At 40.3% G+C, this 22,645-nt stretch overlaps 2 protein-coding genes across 3 annotated transcripts in view; one reads left to right on the top strand and one right to left on the bottom strand.

Annotated features, from left to right (window-relative positions):
* Positions 1-22,645, top strand: part of brip1 (BRCA1 interacting helicase 1) — a 150,074-nt gene that overhangs the window by 66,437 nt on the left and 60,992 nt on the right. The window lies entirely within an intron of this gene.
* The window catches only part of tbx4 (T-box transcription factor 4), a 30,356-nt gene continuing 17,798 nt past the window's right edge, over positions 10,088-22,645 (bottom strand). For both annotated transcript variants that reach the window (XM_063493100.1, XM_063493099.1), the window contains exons 6-9: positions 14,462-14,614; positions 12,833-12,921; positions 12,460-12,695; positions 10,088-12,371 (exon numbers count right to left, since the gene is read on the bottom strand). In XM_063493100.1, the coding sequence (XP_063349170.1) occupies positions 11,716-12,371; positions 12,460-12,695; positions 12,833-12,921; positions 14,462-14,614 (1,134 nt within the window). In that variant the 3' untranslated portion in view covers positions 10,088-11,715. The remainder of the gene's footprint in view (positions 12,372-12,459; positions 12,696-12,832; positions 12,922-14,461; positions 14,615-22,645) is intronic.

Below are 22,645 nucleotides of genomic sequence, written 5' to 3' on the forward strand. Positions count from 1 at the left end.
TCTCCAGTTTTGGCCTTTCAGTGTTGCCGAGTGTGAATGGAAAAAAATAAGCTTTGAAAGGAGAGGCAACGTGAGAGAACTCATTAATTTGCAGTCAGCCTTTGTGTTGGATGACGTTGAGAAATGTGCCGTCATTGATCACTGTCCTAATAATTTTCCTGCACTTGGTCAATAATTGCTTTACACAAATGTAACAACGGTTGTTGAATGCTCAAACAACACACTAATTTGGCTGCTTGATAATGTCAAGTCCTTATTAATATTAAAATAACACTGATGATATATATCCATCTGACACAGTAGGACTGCAGTAGTTGCAGTTCGTAATGCAGTCGCTGCTGGGGCCTCTTTGGACTTTAGCTGCCACATGTGCTTTGGTTGCTCCTTTTCAATCAGAGCTGCCATTATCAAAATTTTTATTGCTCACTTATCCCACACTATTTTTTTTTCTTTGTTAAAAAAAGGGTCCACCCAGCTTCCTCTGGCTACAGGCTTGCCTTGTGGCCCAAACTGCACCTGCGATTGTGGAGAATTTGGAAGTCGGTTAAATGTCACTTTCCAATAAGTAACAAAACTGCCCGTTTCTCTTTGGAACATCAGTATATCAGAGTCGGTTGTAATCTGCTGATTAGATGACGTGCTCACAGGGTGTCCAAAAATGAGCGATAAACCAAAAGAAAGAAACTACAGGACGGCTATTTAAAAAACAAAATACTAAACATGGATATCAGTGTCTGCCTTGGGAGATCACTCTGACATTTTCCTCCATAGAAGTAAAAATGTCAGCCTGATTAGGAATTAAAGAAAATGTCATGCGGTCACCAGAATGGTTGGAAACATCCTCTGGGGACAAAGAGCATCCATGCAAGATTTCACAGCAGCGCGGCAAATAGTTGTGGTTATCCCCGTTGTCATCTCTCAGCCCAGGCAGACAGTTATCTGTATGGATGCACAGAGTGGCCTGGGCCTCAGGGACTCTGCAATCAAAATGGTGTTTGACCCCTCCTTCTCTCTCCCACCCATTCTCTGCCTTCCGGTTTCTCTCTCGCATACAGCGCAGGGCCCATCCTTCTGCTGCAGCAGACACGCTGGCTTGTTAATTTCCTGATTGTGTAATTATATCAGGATGTTGTTTGTGCTATCAGAGATGTTGCTAGTCATTGTTTGGGCTGTGTGTGTTTGTGTGAGATGAGTGTCCATGATAGCAAAAGCATGGAGCCAAGGTTTGCTATCTGAGCCATCAGAGATAGCGGCCTCTACACTCTGTGACTTCTTCACGTAACAGCTCCTTGTTTTGGACAACTGAGACACACGGTGTCAGGAAAAGCTCAAGCAGTCGAAACGCTTCATCTTTGGCTCAAAGCTCATGAGACGGTGCGTTTGTGGCCTGAGCAGATGTCTTTTGAACCCAAGATGAGGACAGAGATCCTAAACTGTAATTGCGCATGTTTAGAGTTCATTCGACGAGGAGAGACGAGGCTGGCAGGAAGAAGGCGGCGGAAGGGGAGGTGTTGTCCTCTCACATCAGACATGATGCTCTGGGGCCAGCTGGAGAGGAGGTGCAAATGAGTTTAGGTCACAACGCAAAAAGGACTGCGAGATGGCTGTGATTAGTTCCAATGTTGCCATCCACCCTTCCTGGCCTTGGTGATGATAATCACTCTACTTGTTTTGCCTACTTTGTGATAGAGGCCAAGGGCTACACGACAGGACTCTAAACAAACTCTTGAGTTGATAAAAGGCAGGCAGTCAGGTTACACAAGTGAGACTACTCACGCTCTAGCTAATACTTTTCTTTAATGACCCCATGCTCTTCCACTGCACGTTCCTGTCCAGCTCCTCTTTCATTTTTTTCCTGTGGACACACAAAAACCATACAACAATATTTCCCGGTCTCACTGGAAGTGACCAAACCACAAGTCATATTGTGACTTCCTACATTTTTGGGTGCACATCACAATCCTTCACTCCAGGTGATATAATCTTGATCTCACTTAAGTTGTTCATGCTGCCCAGTGGCAACAGTGGCAATTTTGAATGCGCACAAATATTGCATTTTGCAGTTTTGTCTAACCTTTTTGCAGCGTCTGATCATTGCTCGCCCACAGACCAAGAACTGCATATTCCTTCCGACACAATGACCTTGATGCATGTAAGCATATGTCCTGTAAATGTTCCCTTCCAACAACCACTGTCAGAATCCTTCCTGGACCTGTTTTGGAACACATGCAGATTTCAATCCAGGATAATAGGATCACCCTTTAAATACCCTTTGAAACAGCTATACTAACAGGATGTGTGACCTACTCTTGAGCATTCTCCACCATCAACCTGGCTGGACTGCGTTAAGTAGACACCTGATTTGATGGTCGAGCTTTGTCAGATCGTCCCAGCATAAGCCCAGAGGGGATGAGCCACAAATCACCTGCTAAGACTCTTTGGAGTCAGAGCTGAGGACCTTAATCCCCAAGTTTACCTCTCTTACCTGTGCTTAGGCCTCTTACTATGCGCTCACTTTGCAGGACACAGGGCTCTGTCCTGGAAAGGCTGGCTGATAATCCGACACCTGCTGTAAGGACACCTGGTGTCCAGATTTACTAAGACTGTGCTACAACAGAAAGGCCTGTACTTTACACCTTCAGTTGCCTAACCTAACAGCAATTTTTGTGTGTGTCGGTAAGTCATTAAGAAATCAAAATGTGACATACACAAGCAACTGCAAGCACATTAATTACAGGATTAAATACTTTCGAGTTATTTGACAACTTAGTGCTCTTTCATCTGATTAAGATTGGACAATGAAAACTGGTGTCTGCTGTTAATCTGCTGTTTTAAAAGGACTGGCTACAGTTCACAGTGTTTTAACTATACAAATGAGTATTCGACCAATGAGAGTAGGATTTCTATCTTTCTGTCACAGCATGTTTTGGAAATTGCATAACCCTTTGACACGATGAGCACAAAATCTTATCAAAAATACGTGCAGTTGTGGAATATGCCGGTGTGACTGTGTTATGGAGTTGCGTTCCGAAATGCTCGAACATTCCAAGTAAAGTAGAAATTTACACTTTGTAAAGGCATCGCACGCTTTTCCCATTACATCAGCGCTTCCAGGAAAGTGGCGTGCCACGGCATTGTCGAGGTTCCACGTGTACATTATTATTACAGTGCACAACTAGCCAAAAAGTTTTGCATTCATTTTTAATCTACACACTCCTTCTCAGCCAGTTTGTGCAGTTGGTAAGAATTAAGCATAAAACATCTCAAGACCCTGATTAACAGCGATATGGGGTTAATGGGGGGCAGGGGGGCAAACTCACTTTCTTTTGTGGAGCAAACAATGTGTAATCTCCAGAGAAAAGTGTCCTCTGTATTCAGCTGGACAAGGAGATGTCTGTGGGAATGATTCTAATCAGCTGGTGGAGGAACGGTATATTGTATCAGAATGAAATACTTTTGCAAAAATACTACATGTGCCATGTCAGGTCTGGATGGAGCAAGTTGGCGTCGAAAGTAAGTAAACCAAGAAGAAGAAGAATATCAAAGAGGCTGCTACTCACAAATATAAGGCCGATAAAGCTACGAAACTTTATTTATAAATCAATAGACTTACATAGACAAATCCTTTCAAACTACTAGATGTTCCATTGTTCAACTGAGGAACAGGGTTCACCAATAGCTGCTGTGCTTTTTTGATCCAGTCGTGAGCTCCACCTATGTAAGAGCGTGCAAAATGACGAACTTAGTGTCTTATTCCTGTCAACCAGCCTTTCTTTAGGTACTTAATCACCTTCAGGAGGATTGCTCCTCCCTTGGCTAACCTGCCCATGAGACGCATGCTATCCCCGGTAAACCGTACTTATCAAAGTAAATACTTGATCCGGACCAGGCTGGCAGCTAAACATGAAGCACTAAGGAGCTTCTGAGTATTGTGATTACAGACTAAATGGAGGACAATCATCTTAGTGGCATGGACGTGACCTCTGTGCCCTATGAAAATGACGCATTGCACTTACAAAACATAAGATATAAGTGCATGGAGGTGGTGACAGAGTTGCTTTTTTCAAAACTGCACAAAATTATAAAGACACAATGTTTTCTAAAGCAGCTGTGTTTATTAAGATGATCACATCAAAGGGTCGTATTGTTCCCAAAATGTGACGTGACAGAAAAAAAGAAGCATATCCTTTGAACACTCATCAAACACGAACCTTGTTTGTGACCTGCTCGTGCATTCAGGAATGCAGTGTGTTGGTATGCATTTGGGGCAGTCGGCAAAGAATATAATATACTTTTTTTTTGTGAATACATCATTTGAAATGAATAAATCATGTTTAAAAATACCTTATGAAATGAATTCCACTTACTTTCTAGCACTCAGTTAGTCTCTTAAAGAAAAATGTCATACTCCAATTCAGATGTTTGAGTGGCCTGAAATTCCTCCCTATTTGAGATAACACATTTCATCCAGTAGAGGGTATAGGTGCTCCAAGAGGAGCACTGCCACCAGGGGTTGTTGCCTTACTGGATACCACTGTCTTGCAATTCCACATGCCTCCGTAATCTGTTTGTACATTGTGTGTCTTCCCAAGAGACGAGCAGGGACAACTGGCACTTTGCGTGTCGTTTTTTCTCTCCCTTGTTAACAGTTATACTGTTTTGCAAACAAAAAAGCAGAAGTAAGAATAAGAAAGTTTCCTCTACCACCTTCATGCACTTTAAATTGACCTGGTAATCTGCAGTGCATCTGGTTGGGTTGGAAAGGTTTTTCCATTGTCAGGATGCCTTCCTAGAAAGTCAGGCATGAAATATGCTCCAACTAGAGGTGAAAGAGGGTTGACTTAATTAAAAGGCATTGTTAGGGATCCAAAGGTTAAGTCTTAATGGAGATTTAGGCATGCTCATGGTTTAGCCGTCTTTATTACCCATCTAAAGATTTTCAAAAAGATTTTTATCAGGATTCAGCATTTTAGCACCGTGTTTCCAAATGAGATCAGAAATCAGATCGGGCAGAAGGAAGCGTGTTTAAATTTTTTTTTTTTCTTAATTCTGCCTACTCATTTTTTCAATTTTGGAAGAGACTAACAGGATATTTGTAAAAACCACAAAAACCAGAGTTTAACTTTATACCTGAATGTTGGAACAAATAACGGAGAAGATATTGTAGCCACTTTAGAATCTGTAAAAACCAAACAAAGTCATACTAAAAACTAAACCTAAGGTAGATACACATGCTGGAGAACAAAAACAAATAGTAAGAATAATGAGGAGCTGGGAAACATTGATGCTAAAGGAATATGCACTCGTATTATGACTGGGAAACCAATGGTAAGTTTAATGTTAAGACCTTTAAAATACTATGAACACACACAAAGGTGTGGTGGTACATGGTCCATTCCAAATATCAGAACTTCTTACCCGATCTCTAAGTGTGATCCAGGAACCAGGGAGAAACTCATTTTGGCCCTTCTGTTTACTACACAAAACTCAAAACTAAGTAAAATTTCATTACTACTGATGGCACATCAAGTTACCTGTCAGTCTCTTGCTCTGTTTGACCAATAATTAGAAATAATACTTTACAATTATTGGTCAAACGGAACCATGGTCCCAGTAGTTGCCGACTCATCGTAGCTGCCTTACAGCGAACTGTAGACCACCCCAAAGTTCATGGTCTAGACTATATAAAGTGTATAAAAGTGTAAAGCAATGTATAACATTTTCACTGCTATAAGTCCTTACTTTGCATTAATTGCAGTCTGCGGGTCTCAGTTTCTTACTCTTCCCAACTGAACTGCACAAACCTAGCTAGGCTGTTAAAAGTTTTAGCCAGCTAAGAGAGATGAAACATGTTACATTTAGACTGCACCCTATAACGCCCGTGACTGGCTTGCATGTTTCTACAATTGTAAAAAGTACATTTTGCACTCACTGTATTTTAACATATTTGAATAATATCAACACTTTGCTGTTAATCAGAAAATGAAAAATGGATAAGACCAATTCACGGTCATTTAAATATTTTGCAGTATTTTATACTTTTACCTAAGAGTCACCTCAAAAACTGTAGCCAGCTTACATATATAGGGAATGTACTTGATTTGCTAATCAAGTACATTCCCTAACCAGTTTTACCCAACTGTGTAGGCTGTCAGTTTGCTGTTTACCTCGATGCTGGGTGAGAAGCGTCAAACTTTATTTACTCTGGAAGAGAAAACTTTTGTGGAAGGAGTCAATGAAACTTCCAACAGCGAGAAGGCGGTGAGTTGTTGAGGAACTGTGCGCGTTAGCCTCTGTTAGCTGCTGTTAGCTGCTGTTAGCTGCTGTTAGCCAGTGTTAGTGTAGTGAATCTAGCATTGGACTCTCCAGTTCTTAATGAATAAACTGTCATACAAAGTGAGAATGTAATAATATAATCGTGATTTTTAGGCCACTCAAACATAACGTCAGCTAGCATAATGTTAGCTTATAACGAGGTCTTGTTGTTGTTTAGCTGTCTTTTGTCAGTTGTCTGGAGATGGGAGGGTTGCATGTCTAGTCTGTTGACAAAAAGAACATTGGGAATAAATAAGCACATTTATGCATATTTTCATGTGCCAGAGCCCTGACTTCAGTTCAAGAGATGTACCTGACACAAGAAGGAAAAGGATTATATGATGCTGGTGGCGTTGTCTCTTTCCTTTGCATTTGTGCTTCTTTGATGAAAGGGATCCGCCCTCAGAGGATAAAACATATATGTTCGTATCTTTAATCTGAAGGTGCAGGCATGAGTTTCAAATTTCCCAACCTCTGCATACGTGGCCAGTGTGTAGCCTGTGTCAGTTGGAAGGCAGATGTGCTTGTGTATTCAGATTGAGTTGTATTTTTAATGGATTAAATCTAAATTCATGAAACTGCATCATTTTGCAGGAAGATTTAATTACATACAGTTATAGGTACAGTTTCCTTTCTTTCTATTAAATAACATAAAGAATAATATTTTACTCTAAATTGAGCTAGTACAACTTTTTATTAATGTTAACCCTCAAAATTATTTATAAAAAATGTATAATGGCTGTTCCCATACATGTCAGGTCCACACTTGCCCTTCTTGCCAAAAAATCCACTCATTTTCTGTCAGCAGCAAGTCCATCTGTGCTTTTTCTTTTAAAATGCTTTTGTTTGAGCATTTCTTTGAACGTGGTCAGTAAGTATTCTCAGTTTGCTTCATGTTGAGTCCTTAGACTTATTCACAAGAGGTCGACGAACATTTGGAGAGCACTGTTGCTCCAAACTTTTGCTAATTTATGACTGCACTTGGAGGATATTCAGCCTGGCTTTCATTGTGTTGTAATCTGCAGTGTTTCATTTGTATTACTCCACAAAAGTACACATTATCTGCATGCCTTAGCTTGGCATGGACTGTGATAGTAATTCTTGTTTTGTTTCACATTTCAGTTGCTCTAAAAGTACCGAAAGCTCAAACACAACACGTCCTGGATGTTTGCCTCTGGACTACTTTGTACGTCATTTCTAAAGAACGCGAGTTTCCGATGCGAAATGTTTTTGTCCGGTGTAAAAAGTAAATAATGCTCTCTACGTGTCTAATCCCAGAATTTATGTTAATGATAATTAGTTTTTACAGACGCTTTTATCCGAAGCCACTTTGAAATGCTGGAATCTTGTTTTATACAGGAGATTTAGCTTTGGTTTATATCGCTGCCAACCAGCTGTATGTTTGATCAAGGGACACAAACAGTTTAATGTCCCCCTACCAGAGCTTTGAACCTAGCCTGTGTCCTTTTGGCCCAGTCCTCAAACCTCCCACTCTTCTGAGCATTGCCCACTGTGGGTAATCCGTGTGTAAGCGTTGTGCTCTTCTGGCCTCCTGTATGCGATTAATCATTTTTATGAAGGAGTAAAACAAAGACAACTTAAAACACCTTAGCATGTTCATTATCCTGCACTCAGCTAATGCACAGTGTCACCCTGTGCTTGTGACGCACGAATGGTAATCTGGTAGGAAGCCAAATGAGAAAACCCCTGGACTGGCTCTATTCTTTGTATGGCAGATCTCTCTGCATGTGGATCGAATCAGAATTATCCACTAATTGACTATTTACAGGGCCCCAGAAAACCCCTAATGGACTTGATATTAAATCCCCCTTAGATATTTAAAGTGTCTTTTTGGAGGGGCTTGCCGAAAAACCAAGCCTTTCCTTTTTTACAAGAGGGCCAAGTTAAGCCCATCAGTGTGCTGAACGGGCCAGCCAAGCCCAGGCGGCTGTTAGATGGGATTATGGGACGACAGTAGAGAAGGGCAGTGCGACGTAGGGGAGAGGGGAGCGGATCTCCCCTCAATGACTTCCAGATGGACTGCAAGTCCCAGCTTCTCTGGCTGGAGATACATACTGGGCTTAGTTAACTTCTGCTCCATAAGGGGCTTAAACGTGGCTTCTTTATAATGAGATTGACTAAGGTTTTATGTGGAAACAGATAACATAAATTTCAATATGCCTGTCCTGCCCTGAAATGCACTATTAAAGCTTCTACTAAAAAACTATTAAGTGGAGTCACTGATCTTTGGTGTAACCCTCCATCGCTTTGCTGTTTTTGTTAAATGTAATTGACTTTAAGGGTTTGTAGGCCGAGATACAGTCATTAACTATTGCTTCTGCTCAATGTTATAGAAGCTCAAGGCAGTCAAGACTAGAATTGTTTTGTCTACTTCCTTCAATGGGAAAAACTGCATAAGTGAAAATAATAGGACCAGAAATTATATTTCACCAATACTTAGAATATGAAAATAACAGATGAATAAGCATCAATTACAACTGAAAATCTGAAGCTGTGCTGCAAACAAACAAAGCAAAGAGCATACATAATCTATAGTAGTCACAATTAGTAAAAACACTGGTATGGCCCTCTGGGAGCACCCTGGCTGAATGAAAGTTTGCTCTGACAGCTAAAGGAATGTCGGATTACTATTATCAGACAACTTACAGCTCAACATTTCAAGATAGCTGGCTGATGATTTGTTGATTGGAGTGTGAGCGCTCTATGATGAGAACATCCTTCATGTGAACTACATCAGCAGCTGAGAAAGAGATCGAGAAAGAGGTGCTGACAAGAACCAGGACCTGGCCATCAGCATAACTCATGATCTAACGAGAGCTGCATGTGAGGCAAAGCAGTGCCCTCCACGCTGATACACGCATCCTGCTGTCTCTACATTCCTTTCAACAGATTGACTTTTGATTGCAGGACACTTTGACATTTACTGATTATTACCCAAGTGGACACTTGTACCATAAGTACATATTTTGGTTTCGGTTAGACAATGCCGCAAGTGTCAAGTAGTGGTCTTTATGTTTTATAAATCAGTGGCGTTCAGTGTCAAACCAGTGAGAATTTTCTGGCCCAAAAGGTATAAAAACACTTTTGAGGTTCTTAAAATTAAATCAAGCTGAAGCTGTTTTACCATTGAATGCCTTTTAGCAACAAGCTTGTGTACAGAGGAGGGTTTCACTTAAACACCAAGCTTGACATGTTATACCGCAGCCATAGAGTATAGTGCATATTGTGAAAGGGTTTATTGCAACATCAAAATCTCTAAATTGCAACCAAGATTATCAAACTACTTTGATTTAATGTCTCTTTAAAAATCTCAATGATGTTGAGCAGAATGAGTATTTAAAAGTTTTCATGCAGAGCTTTTCTTTGAGCTCTGCATGTTTGCATGTGAGGAGTGAAAAAGGCCAATAACAGTAAAACTTGTCATGACACTCTGCATCAGTCAAACCACAACCAACACAATGAATTATGCCCAACGCCAACATTTTTGATTGCGGTTGGGTTAAAGCTCATCGTCATAGACCATCAACTGTCATTAGGCAGCAAAATCATCTGGAATGCTATTTATGGGACTTGGCATTATTTATCATCAGCTTTTAATAGCTTTAAATATAAATTCTGAACATTTTTCCTCATAATAATAAAGAAATTGTAATTGCTAAAATTTGGAACTGAAATTTATGTCATTTAGTGTCTTTAATTAATTATGTCAGACAGTTAGATTCATGAAAATGTTTATTTATCACATGTGCAAAAATGTTCAAATATTTAAAAATGTTATATTGAATTTACATGAAATAAAAGGACAATGTACAAATGTATAACCTATATCATTTCGTACAAATAAGCTTTCGTTGGCAATACAAGTTCCGATTTTTACTGAATGCAGTTCTACTGAGGACGTCCTCTTCCTTGTCCGCTCAGGCTGTTTTATGCTGTGCAGGGATTTTTTTCCTAGTAAGTAATCTGGGAGTCGGACTGGCGAGGCGCTGTCTTTTCTAGTACTCGTGCTGGCTTAACAACAGCTCTTTAAGCTCCCATCTGGTTCCTCCTGAGCACTCTTTGCTGTTCAGTGTGATTTCGAGTCATCACTTTGGAGCCAAACGTTGATGACCCACCACAGCGCCGTGGCTGAATCTTATACTCGCAACATTTTTTCTTAAGTGCCAGTATCACACGACAAACATACCTGTAGAAACTTACATATTAACAATTGCCATCATGGTGGATTGTGGTACACCTTTCACTTCATTTATGTATGTACAACAACATGGGGAAAGACTGTCTTGCTAGCTTTCTAATGATGCTAGTGCACATAAGTTTATGACGTGAACTTGGATTTATCTTCCTTATATTTTGATCAGTCTTATTTTACACTGGGTTCAATGAATTCTTACTCTGCAGATAAAAGTGTAACAACTCTATTTTTGGCACATGTGCATAATTAAAACTTAAAACTAAAGAATAAAATTGTCCGTTGTCATTTATTTTGGTGAGCCAATCCCATGTACATGTACATGTAATCTGCCGCTATAAAAAATACTGATCGACTCATCGTCACCCAACATGGAATGGACTGTTTGTCAAAATGAGAACAAAGTGTATGTTGGTGTAGTTCAAGCGTTCAAGACACTGAAATCTCCACGATGAAGCAAAAAGCTAGAGGTGGACTCGAGATGACAGCACAGCTTTGACTCTGATCGCGGTCACACACTTGGAGTTGTGCTACAAATATGTACTTCTGTCTATCTAGCATTTGATTGGCTCGTGGTATACACAAAGACACACCACAGAAGTCATTAAAAAGACAGATTTGGGACATGACCAGATTGTTTTTGGGGTCTTTTTATGCATTTTATTGACATTAATTTTAAAAAAGGAATTACCAGCGACCGTTCTTTATTTTGGGACTGAAAAGCACTCGTGTCTCTCAGACTAAACAGGGCAGCTGTTAACTTCCGTTTATTAAATTTTCTTTGTCCTCCTGCTAAGTGTTTTTCTACTAATGCTACCTTGATAGGACAAGACACTGACAACCGTAACACTTTTTGTACCCGTAGCGATGCCTCTGACATACCTCAAGTGTCATTCAAACCAATGATTTGCATTTGAGTGTGACCGAACTGCCCCACTCCACCTGATCACTGGCTTATAGCACATATCCTACACATCTGACTAAGTAAAGAGCAGGTCTGTCACTGTTTGCCACCTACAGCATTGGATGGAATATTGATTCAGTATGAACACGTGGGTGTAAAGGATGTTGGTTTTCAGTTTGCCTGCAACATGACTGTAGTTCATTAGCATTGCTTGGCACTGACGCCCCACAGTGGGATTCTGGAAACCTTCATATGAGAAAACTGATGTCTCCAGTGACCGACATTAGCTGTCAGTCCAGTTACTCCCTGTGCTACTCAGCCCAACTTGGTACTGATAAGCTGGCTCCCGGATGGATATTGTACCCTGTGCTGAATAGCTGGAGAAATCTCGGTGAGGTAGGAGTGGCGATCCTGGTTTCCTGTGGTACAGAGGTGGATGACCTGAACTATCTCTGGATCCCGGGAAAGATGGAGAGCTTGATGAAGAAGAGGTTGAAGGTGGTATCACAGGCAGACCTCGCTGGACTGCGGCCGAGTTGTAGACGCCCAAGTCAGCTTGTGATCGTGACACCACTGATGATGCCGGGTGTGGCACCACAGGCGCGACCGTGGCTGAGTTGGTGAAGTGAGCAGTAAAAGGCTGGTAGGGTACGCCTTCCATGCTGTAGCGAGGGTACGGCTGCACTGTAGCCCACATATTACAATTAATTGAAGGAGAGTTGGTTAGGTCATCTGCGTCTGCCGCCCCGGGTCCAGACTCTGTTTCCATACCACCATACATACACGCCTCTCTAGAAGTGATTGCCTCAGTGCGATATGGATGAGAGAGTAAGGGTGATTCGTAAGAAGGAGCCGACCGAAAGTAATGCTCATCTGAGACTGCAGTTGATGTCTCCAGGTATGACCGTTTACATCCGAGCTCCAAGTGTCGCCCGTTATCTGCAATGTTGTTACAAAGAAAACTGCAGTTAATGGCAATTGCAGCTAATGGCGTCTGTGATGTTGCACACTTATCAGCAGAACATACCTCTGTGTTTGAAGCAGTGATAAAGAAGATTGGGATCTCTGCTTTGTGGGAAGTGAGTAGAAATGGGATCTTGGGAGTCTGGGTTAGACAAAGGAACCCCAGTATCATACTGGTAAGAGGACAGTACTTGAGGATGCCCCGTGAGAACTCCTGCTCCAAGTTTCCCCGCTAGGTGACTGTGCGTTGAAATGAGCCTTTGGCGAACCATGCTCTTTGAAATCACGGGATACTCTTTCCTGTAGGTGAGTAGAAGTGATAGAGTAGAAGTATATTTAGTTTGCCGTGTATACATACCCTCACTGACAGTTATAGTGTCCTAAATGGATTTATGAGATCAGCTTTACTTTCCTGGTTCCTTTTTCTGTAAACATACCCTTGAAGTCTTGAGACACGCAGATCTCCTTCTTCACTGCCTCGGAATCCTTTAGCAAATGGATTGTTTTCTATTTTCAGCTGAGTGATCTAGGAAAATGAGACCTTAATAAAGCTGTTATTCTGTACACGTCCCTGCTGATACTGGGCAAGAGCTTTTATAGTTACATTTCCATTTCATCAGACTATAACTGTGAGCTCTGACCAAAACGGTCTGACTCTACCCTTTAAAAGCAATAAGACTTCACATTATGTCTTCATACTTTAATTAGAATTAATTAATTGATAAAATGATTAATAATTATAATCAATTTGTCTTAAAAACTCCCTGAAAAGCAAAATGCTGAAGCAAGAGTAGTGACAGGGACTAGACAGAGATAGCATATTTCTCCCATATTGGCTTCTCTTCATTGGCTAAATTCTTCTCATCACGTATAAGGTCTTGAATGATCAGGCCTCATCTTATCTTAAAAACCTCATAGTATCTTATAACTATAATAGTTAGAGCACTCTCAGACTGCTGATTTACTCGTGGTTGCTGGGGCATTTAGAATGTAGAATAGGAGGCAGGTAGGTGTGTTCACACGTTGGTGCCATACTCTACACCCCTCTGCTACTGTAGCTGTAAACAAACATTGCTTAACACAGCAACTATCTGGCATTTTGGCTAAATTAAACTCAAAGAAGTTCAGGGGATAGCTGGATGGCAGTGCTGTTTTGCCCTCCAGGTGGGTGTGTCCCCATGGATAGGTCTAGGCTGTTGGGAGTTCCCAATGATGGACTGAGTCTTTTTCATTCACTGTGGGTTTAGACACCACTTTGGATTAAATGATTAGTTATGATTCATCTGATTTTACAGAAGACTTCTTCCTTCGTCCTGTTCTTCCCACTGTCACCAAGTGCTTGCTTAAAGGAGGTTGTTTAATTGTCGGGGTTATCTCTGTATTATTGTAGGTTCTTTACCTTCCAACATAAAGTGCCTTGAGGCAATGTCTGTGGTGATTTGGTGTTATCTAAATACAGCTGATAAATGGAAAATTCAGTCACTATCAAGGTTATTCCTAGTGCTTCTGCAGTACTTCCATACTTCCTTCCTCTTGAAAATCACTTCCCGGGAATCCTGTTCTGACCACTTGCACCAATGTACAGTGAACATGTGCTACAGTTAAGGCTGGTGGTCCTCCTGGCATGATGCACTGCATTGAGACTCTTGATGTTTGCTCTTAGGGTTTTAGAAAGAGAACAGCAGTGAAGACCTTCGACATGAAAGTCAGCTCAGTTTGTCACAGAAGTCAATTGGTGCGTTAACCAAGTTTATCTCCACAGAGAAACTGGAAGTTGCCTGAACAAGATTTGGTAAGTGATCTAAAAATAGGAGGAAGCATGAAAACAGCTTTAATTATTTATTATTAGTATTACCTTTATTTAACCAGGAAGTCCCACTGAGATAACCATAGAAACTAAAAACATGAAGTTATGGTTATGGTTGTTTTTTTATTTGATTTTTGCTTTATATGGTCAGGGTTATGGTGCTTTTCCTCACATTTAGTTAAAACACTTAATACCCTCTGAGCACTTAAGACTATTCTAAACCAAATGCTAATTATTATAGCATACATTTGAGACATACCTTGTGGTTTTGATAAGAGGTTACGGAGATGAAGGCTGTCTCGTGAAAGACATGGGTGCAGTAAGCAGTGTTCTTTGATCCAAAGGCATTGTTCTCATCAGCTTTGACTATGTGTAGCCTGGGCTGGTACTTGTGCATGGAGTTCAAGATGATCTAGCAAGAAAAAAGAAGGCAATAATTTATTTTCAAAATTACTAAGCATGCCTGATGTGAATGGTGACTAGAGGACACACACATCAATCAGCTACAGTACAGCATTAAAACCACAGACGAGTGAATAACACTGATAATCTCTGACTCCACATCATACCACCTCAAAACAGTTCAACACAACCACACTGAAAAAAAGGGATTGGCCAGCTCTTGGATTTATGTAAGCATCTTGCGTGTATTTAACACAATTGCCTCATGCTTTAAAGTTAAGTGTAACTATATAGTGTAGAAACTACATAATATGCAGAGCGGGTAGATTAAATTGTTCATATCATGTCCGAGTGAAGTAAGTCAATAATATAGCAATGTTAAATCTCGCGACACAGCACGGGATTTCAGTCTCGCGCACTTTGGATCGTGGTTTGAGGAAGGCATCCATCTCAGTCAAGTCCAGCAGCCGCCTCTACTTTTTTGGTAAATTGGGTGGTTGAAATAAAATGACAAAATTGTGAAGGATTAAAATATTCCAAGAGCTCAACTTACATCATCTAAACATGTTTCAATCGCGTTTTCTGAACACAAAATGCACAGGTTTATTGAATATGAATAAGTTGTGTTGATTTAACTCAGTTGTTTAAGGTTTTTGCCAAAGCAAAACATTTGTGTGCAATCAGTGTCCACTATTGACTCAAGTAAATCCAACATGGCCTTTTTTTCAGTGCAAGCCAGTGACCCAGTTTTCAAACTTCCTAGATGATCCAGTTGAGCATTTGTGAAGTATGGACAACAAACTGGATTCATGGAGATCCCACTCTGCAACTCACAAGACAAAACGATGCAATATCCCTGTGCACTATGCGTTTGGTGGGCTAAAGGATGAATCCATGTAGATCAACTCAGCTTTTCTGTTATTTGTTTTTCACCCAGAGTTTGGAAAGCTACAGGCTGAACTTAAAGAATGAATCAACATAAAAATGTTTTTAGTCTGTGATAACCAGGGTTTAAAATTGGCCATGTAGAATCTTCAGTTAATGAGCAATTAAAGGTGATAAATGCAAATTATTGCATATTACTCTTGAACGAATAATAATTTCCAGTGACAGCATGACAGCTTCCACTGCCCACCCTCAACACATCAACTTTTCCTTATCCCTGTGTGCGTAAAATAAAGTGGTGTTTGCTGTATTTCATCATCTTGCTAGCGCTGCATAAGAGGAAGAAGCAGAAGTTATTTCATTTTAAAAGCAGAAACTTATAAAAGACGGCAGTAATTTCAAATAATTATCAGCAAATATACAAAGTGTTCCTCTGCAGTTTGTCACAAATATGGCTGTTAGCTAATGTGTGGTTGCTATATTTCCCAGAAAGATAAAAAATGTTACTGTCATAATAAGAGATGGAGAAAGATATACCAAAGAGGAAGCTAAGAGATTAACATTTAAATCTTAAATGTAAATTCCTTATTAACCTCCTAGGACCTGCCGTCCACATATGTGGACATCACATTTTGCGTTATTTAGACCAAAATACTCAATTTTGCTCTACATGGGCCTGATATCCACTTACGAGGACATTATACTGCTACTGTTCTATCACAATTTTAAATGAATATCCTCATTTGTGGCTCTCATTTTTCTTAAAAACAAAAATAAGGTAAAAAAAAAATCTGGAAATTCCTTGTTTTTACATTCATTGGGCCCCAATATGCCCAAATATCCAAGAGAAATTAAAAATGCATGTCGTGGAAGAGTTCGGGTCTTAGGAGGTTATTTTTAGAGTTTATAAATCAGATGTTTTGCTTAAATATGTTTTTGTGAAACAAAATGAAAAACAAATACACTGATTTGTGTTGCTGAAAATAACAAAACATAATACTGTAACAGGGGTTTAGTTAAAGCTTAGTGGAGGCTAAAACGGTGGGTTTGCAGTACTGTGGGGAAAATCTGCAGTGATGCAGGATGTTGGAGTGATACAGAGCAGGTTGTGGTATTCATGGTTGATGATTAGATTCTGAATTCTTCCTTTTATATTAGCTTTATAGTGTCAGAGGCTGAAAATCTGAGATAATCCAGAGCAGCAGCACACGTCAACTGATTTTGGAGCTCAGAAAAAGTTATTATGTGACTTATTTTTGAGCAATGGAAAATAATAAAATTGATAATAGATATCATTTACAGTGCTGTGAAAAAGTGTTTGCCCCCTTCATGATTTCTTAGTGTTTTGTATACTTCTTACACTTAAATGTTTAAGATCATCGATACATTTTATAAAACATCCTGAGTCTACTGATTAACCACATTTTTTAAGTTCAGTGAAGTTTAGTTTCACTGGCCACAATCAGGCTCGATTACTGCCAGACCTGTTAAACCAGTAGATAGACGAGTCTGACAAAGTGAAGGAGGCTTGTGCCTCAATCTAAGGGAACAGCTGAGAAGACAAGGTCACTGACATCTGTCAGCCTGAACAGAGTCACAGAGTCATTTCCAAGGCTTTGGGATTCCAGCAAATCACAGTGAGAATCATTTCTCCACACATGGAGAAAACTGGAAATGCTGGTGAACCTTCCCATGAGTGGCTGGCCTGCCATGGGCACATCTAAAGAACTGCAAGCCTCACTCGCCTCAGTTATGGTCAGAGTTTATGATTCAACAGTAAGAAAGAGACTGGACAGAAATGGTGTCCATGGTAGAGTTCAAAGGAGAAAACCACTGCTGACCAAAAAGAACATCAAAGCTCATCTCACATCTGCCAAAAAACATCTTGATGATCCCCAAAAATATTCTGTGGACTTAAATCCATTTGAGATACTTTGGTATAATCTTAAACACACTGTTCATGCTTGAAATACTACAAGTGTAGTTGAATTAAAACAATTCTGCAAAGCAGAACCACACATTCATCTGAAAGACTCATTGCAGTTCTTGCTGCCAAGGGTGGCACAACCAGTTATTAGGTTTTTCAAAATGGGCCAGGAAGGTTTGACTAACTTTTTTCCCTTTATACATTAAATCATCACAACTGCATTTTGTATTTGCTCAGCTCCCCCTATTAAAAAATGTTTGATGATTTGAAACATTTACATGTGACAAATATGCAAAAAAGTAAGAAATCAAACAGGGGAAAATACTTTATCACTGCACTGGAAGATTACCAATAATCTTAGTGTTATGGTAAATGAACTGGAATCAAGTTAATTTCGATTAAAAAACAAGTTTTAACAACAGGTAGAACTTATCTCACAGCATGAACACTGACACCAAATATAGTCATAATTACTGTTTTTGTTGCGGATGGTCTCCGTGCCACTGACACTGTGTGTGTGTGTGTGCGTGCGTGCGTGCGTGCGTGTGTGTGTGTGTGTGTGTGTGTGTGTGTGTGTGTGTGTGTGTGTGTGTGTGTGTGTTCACCAATTCCAAAAGGTTGGGATGCTGTGTTCACTAAAGAATATGAAATCATTTTGAATTCGTCGGGACGGTGGCAGAAACGGCTGGAAAAGTAAGTGCTGTAGGGACAATATAGGAAATAAATAGTTTAACTGTAACACGACTGGCTATAAAAATGGGAAGCAGTTCGTCACCATCTCCAAAAAACGTCAAATTGTGGAACAATTTTGTAACAATTTCTGGTTTTAGCGTAAGATATAGTTCCATTCAGACACTGTCCTTTTCAGAAGAGGCTTTGCATATTTCAGATAAGATAAGATAACCTTTATTAGTCCCACACGTGGGAAATTTGTTTTGTCACAGCAGGAAGTGGACAGTGCAAAAGTTATGAAGCAAAAATTAGAATAAAATAAAATAAGAATAAATACAGTACACAACTGTACAGAATAGAATAAAAATAGAATACTATATACAGTAGAATAAAATAGAATAAAATATACAATAGGATAAAAATAGAATACAAATGCTATTTGTATTCTATAGCAAGACAATTCTAAACTGCATACTGCATCTATTACAACAGCATAGCTTGTCTTCTGAAAACAATTGGATCAACCCAAAATGAAAAATATCACAGAGGAAATCAGAGACTGTTGAGCAGTCAGACTCCTCTGTCACACAACAGTGGCGATCACTCCTCTCTCCTCTTTTCCCAGATGATTTTTTGGACTCTTGTTAAGAGGTTATGCTACACAGTTGTAAATATTGCCCTGTTACTTGCATTAAAATGACCTTATTTCTTTCTTAAAATGGTAATTTTTTTCAGTTTGGACATTTATTATGTTTTTGTGCAAATCAATGCGACTCTCACTTATGTCTTCCTGTAAATATGAAACAATGAATTTCAGACTGTGTAATGTCAGTGTTTAGCAGTTTTAAAACAGACCTTTTTAAAATGTTAACAACCTTTCTGGCTGAATGCCCTGCAGGCCAACGTCTCACATGTGCACACAATGCTCGTTTAAGTACCAAACATTTCCCTCTGAATCTCATGTTAAACTGAACCCTTTAGTCGTAACATGATTAGAATTAACGAGTTGAGTGAGATCTTGATGTTTCATTTCCATCACAGGTGAGTGTTGCTATGTGCCAGTATATAGCAGGTGGCATGTGTATAGTGTGTGTAGTGTTTACATTGTTAGGTATCTGCAGGTCAGCTCAATAGCATCACTCTTCTCAACACAGCCCAGTGCTGTGCCCAGTGAAGCGTTAGCAACAGTAGGGCAGGGTCAGCGCTAGTCCAGCTCTGTCAGGGCTGATAATCGTCAAGCTATGCACCTCGGCTCCCTCCTTCTTTTGCCAGACACTCTCCTGAGGAGTCTTCACCTCCAGGGAACTCCCAAAGAGAATCAAAGGTTGAAGAGGGCATGGGGAGCTAGGCTCAGGTTCAACAGTGACCAGCCCCTCACTCACTTACTTCTGTTGCTGAGGCAGGGTGGAGACAGAGCTAAAGCTATTGGCTGGTTCACTGGAGGCTCTCTGTTGACCTTTGTCTGCTCTGCTGTCTGGCTGCTGTTTGGGGGTGATACTGGAGACTGAAAGCACTGATCAGGGAAGCCCTCTTAGATCAGTGAAGAGTTAAAAAATTGCTTTCATCTCAGCTGATTAAAAATGGGGATTACTTACTTTGATTGAGATGAGTCCTGAAAAGGCAGTGAGTTATTTTCTGTAGTAAAGTAAATGATTTCATTGGCCATATTACAGCCAGTGAAATCATTTTAAAATGTTTCTTTCCATTATTACAACAATGGGTCGGATGGTGTTTGGTGAGATCTGGATTCCTAGGAAACTCAGAGTTAACCCTTAAATATATCATTTACTATTATTGTTAACATATCTATATATTTTTTAAATGAACTGTTGAAAATCACTTAGGCTAGTTATAGATGCACCACAGCTTTTGTTGTTGTTGAGATTTTAAAGGTACATAAGTGACAGATTAATGTCTGTACAAATAACACAATGATAAACGGACTTGTCCTTTTATAATACTTTCCTACACATATACACATTTTTCTTCATGAGTGTTTTTTATCCAACATTTACACACGTTCATACTCTGATGGATACACTGAAGAGCAACTTATTCATTCCTTAAAAGCATCTTTTGGCTAACAGCAGCTAATCCTGAGTAGCTCGCGTCTGTTTGCTGGCAAGAACGAGCAGATAGTTTCTTTTGGTGATGTAGAACAGGTTGCATTGCCAAAAGTGGATAGTAGTTGAATTAATGTCTGTAACTGACTGTGATGTCACCAAGTATTTAGTTTTTCAAGGCATGAATTACAAAAAGAGAAGCTGTGACCTGTGTTGACACCTGACTCGTGATGAATTATAACCGGTTAAAGCACTTTGACTGAATCAGAAGCAAAGTGGGGCCAGAGCCACTGAGTTAGTAGCTTTTTCCTTTGTGCTATTTTTATTTTAAGTTAAGGAAAATTTCTGTTTTAACTTAAATGCTTCTCTGTGCACACATGTTCCTGCAAAAGGTGGAAGATGTACAAAATCAAGCCCATCCCTGTTTTAAAAAAATTGTAGGACCTAGTTTCTTTAGCCTTTTCTACAGGTCACTGGAGCACAGGTGCTACATCTTCAGTGTGATACCTTATTTCTAAACTCTGGCTCCAGCCCTGGATAAAACACAACATAAAATATTGAGAATATCAAACATTTAGATGCTGTTTTTGACCACTAAATAGACTCTTTATATACTCTTTTAATTATATTATCTCATGAATTTCCAATGTGAGAATTTTTCTATCACAATTAATTTACTACTGCTAAACTTGTAATTATTGATGCCACACTAAACAGCCTATGAAGAACAGTGAGAGCTATGGTATTATTTTCACATTATATAAAGAGCATAATCAGGAGTTCTGTCGCTCTACTTCAAGAGGCATTGTTTTACTGCACACCTCCTGGTCTGCGCGTCATCTGGGCCCTGCCTGGCCTCTAACTTGCTCTGTCCTCATTACTCGCCCTTATCACTAGCAAGGCACTCAACTCAATCTGACAGCAGGCCCCGCCACTGATCTGAGAGGTTATGAACCTAATGAGCCCGCCCATTGACGGGATGGCTTCAGACAAGCTATCCCAGGATCCCCCTGGGGAGTGCTGCCACAGTCACACTCTTCACCTCCCTCTGCAGTTCTCTCTCTTACACACTTCATCTCTTCATTCCATCTTTCCATCATGAATCAGCCTGTGAAAAACAGCACGATGATATTGCTGCTCACATATCTATCAGTCAGATATTCAGTTCAATTCAGCTTTATTTATACAGCGCCAAATCACAACAACAGTGGCCTCAAGGTGCTTTATATTGTAAGGTAGACCCTACAATATTACATGCAGAGAAAAACCCAACAATCGTATGGCCCCTATGAGCAAAGACTTTGGCGACAGTGGGAAGGAAGGACTCCCTTTTAACAGGAAGAAACCTCAACATAAACACAAACATTTTCTAAACATAACCAGGTAGTTTTGGTGCATAAGTCTCACCGAGATCTGGGCTTGACATCAGCCCACGTTCGTTAAAATCCAGCTTTCAGCTGCTTATCCAGGTCCAGGTTGCCATTGTTGGAATTTAGGCAATGATGCTCAGGCCTCCCTCTCCCCTACACCTCCCCAACAGCTCTTCTGGCAGGGCACCAAGGTGTTCATTGGCTCAGTGATATTATCTCTCCAGAGTGCCCTGGGCCTGACCCTGGACTTCCTCCCATATCAACAATCCTGAAACACCCAGGAGCCATACAAGATGTTGACCCCGTTTGACATGGAGGAATATTAGCAGCTGTATTCTGGACCCTCTTGAATCCTATCTGTAAAGGAGAGCCCAGATGTCCTTCAGAAGGAGTTCATTTGTGCAGCTTATCCATCATCTCATACATTCAGTCTCTATCCACAGCTTGTGGACACAGCAGTTTTGCTGTCTTCACCATGATGCTGCTGCAATCTGTCCGTCAGCCTCTCGGTCCTTCCTTTCCTTGTTGTTAAACAAAGCCAACAGAACCACATCATCAGCAAAATACAGAGAGGGGATTCTGAGACCACTTAAACTGACACCGTCCATGCCATAGATCGTTTACAATAGCTATCCAAATAATGTTTACAGATACACTAAATAGAGGTAGAATGAATAATCAGAGGCAGAGCCTTCAGTTTTCAGGCCCCTCTTCTGTGGAACCAGCTTCCAGTTTGGATTCAGGAGACAGACACTATCTCTACTTTCAAGATTAGGCTTCAAACTTTCCTTTTTGCTAAAGCATATAGTTAGGGCTGGACCAGGTGACCCTGAATCCTCCCTTAGTTATGCTGCAATAGGTGTAGGCTGCCGGAGGCTTTACATGCGCACTGCGCGTTTGTCCTTCTCGCACCTCTTTTCACTCACCATATATTTATACACGAGTACTTCCACAGTGTGTCTCTTGTCGCGGCAGATGGCCCCGCCCCTCCCTGAGCCTGGTTCTGCCAGAGGTTTCTTCCTGTTAAAAGTGAGTTTTACTTTCCCACTTTCACCAAAGTCCTTTACCATCGGGGTTGTTTGATTGTTGGGGATTTACCTTGAATTATGAAGCCTCTTGAGGCA

This window comes from Pelmatolapia mariae, linkage group LG14 (genome assembly GCF_036321145.2).
Source record: "Pelmatolapia mariae isolate MD_Pm_ZW linkage group LG14, Pm_UMD_F_2, whole genome shotgun sequence".
Taxonomy (NCBI): Eukaryota; Metazoa; Chordata; class Actinopteri; order Cichliformes; family Cichlidae; genus Pelmatolapia; species Pelmatolapia mariae.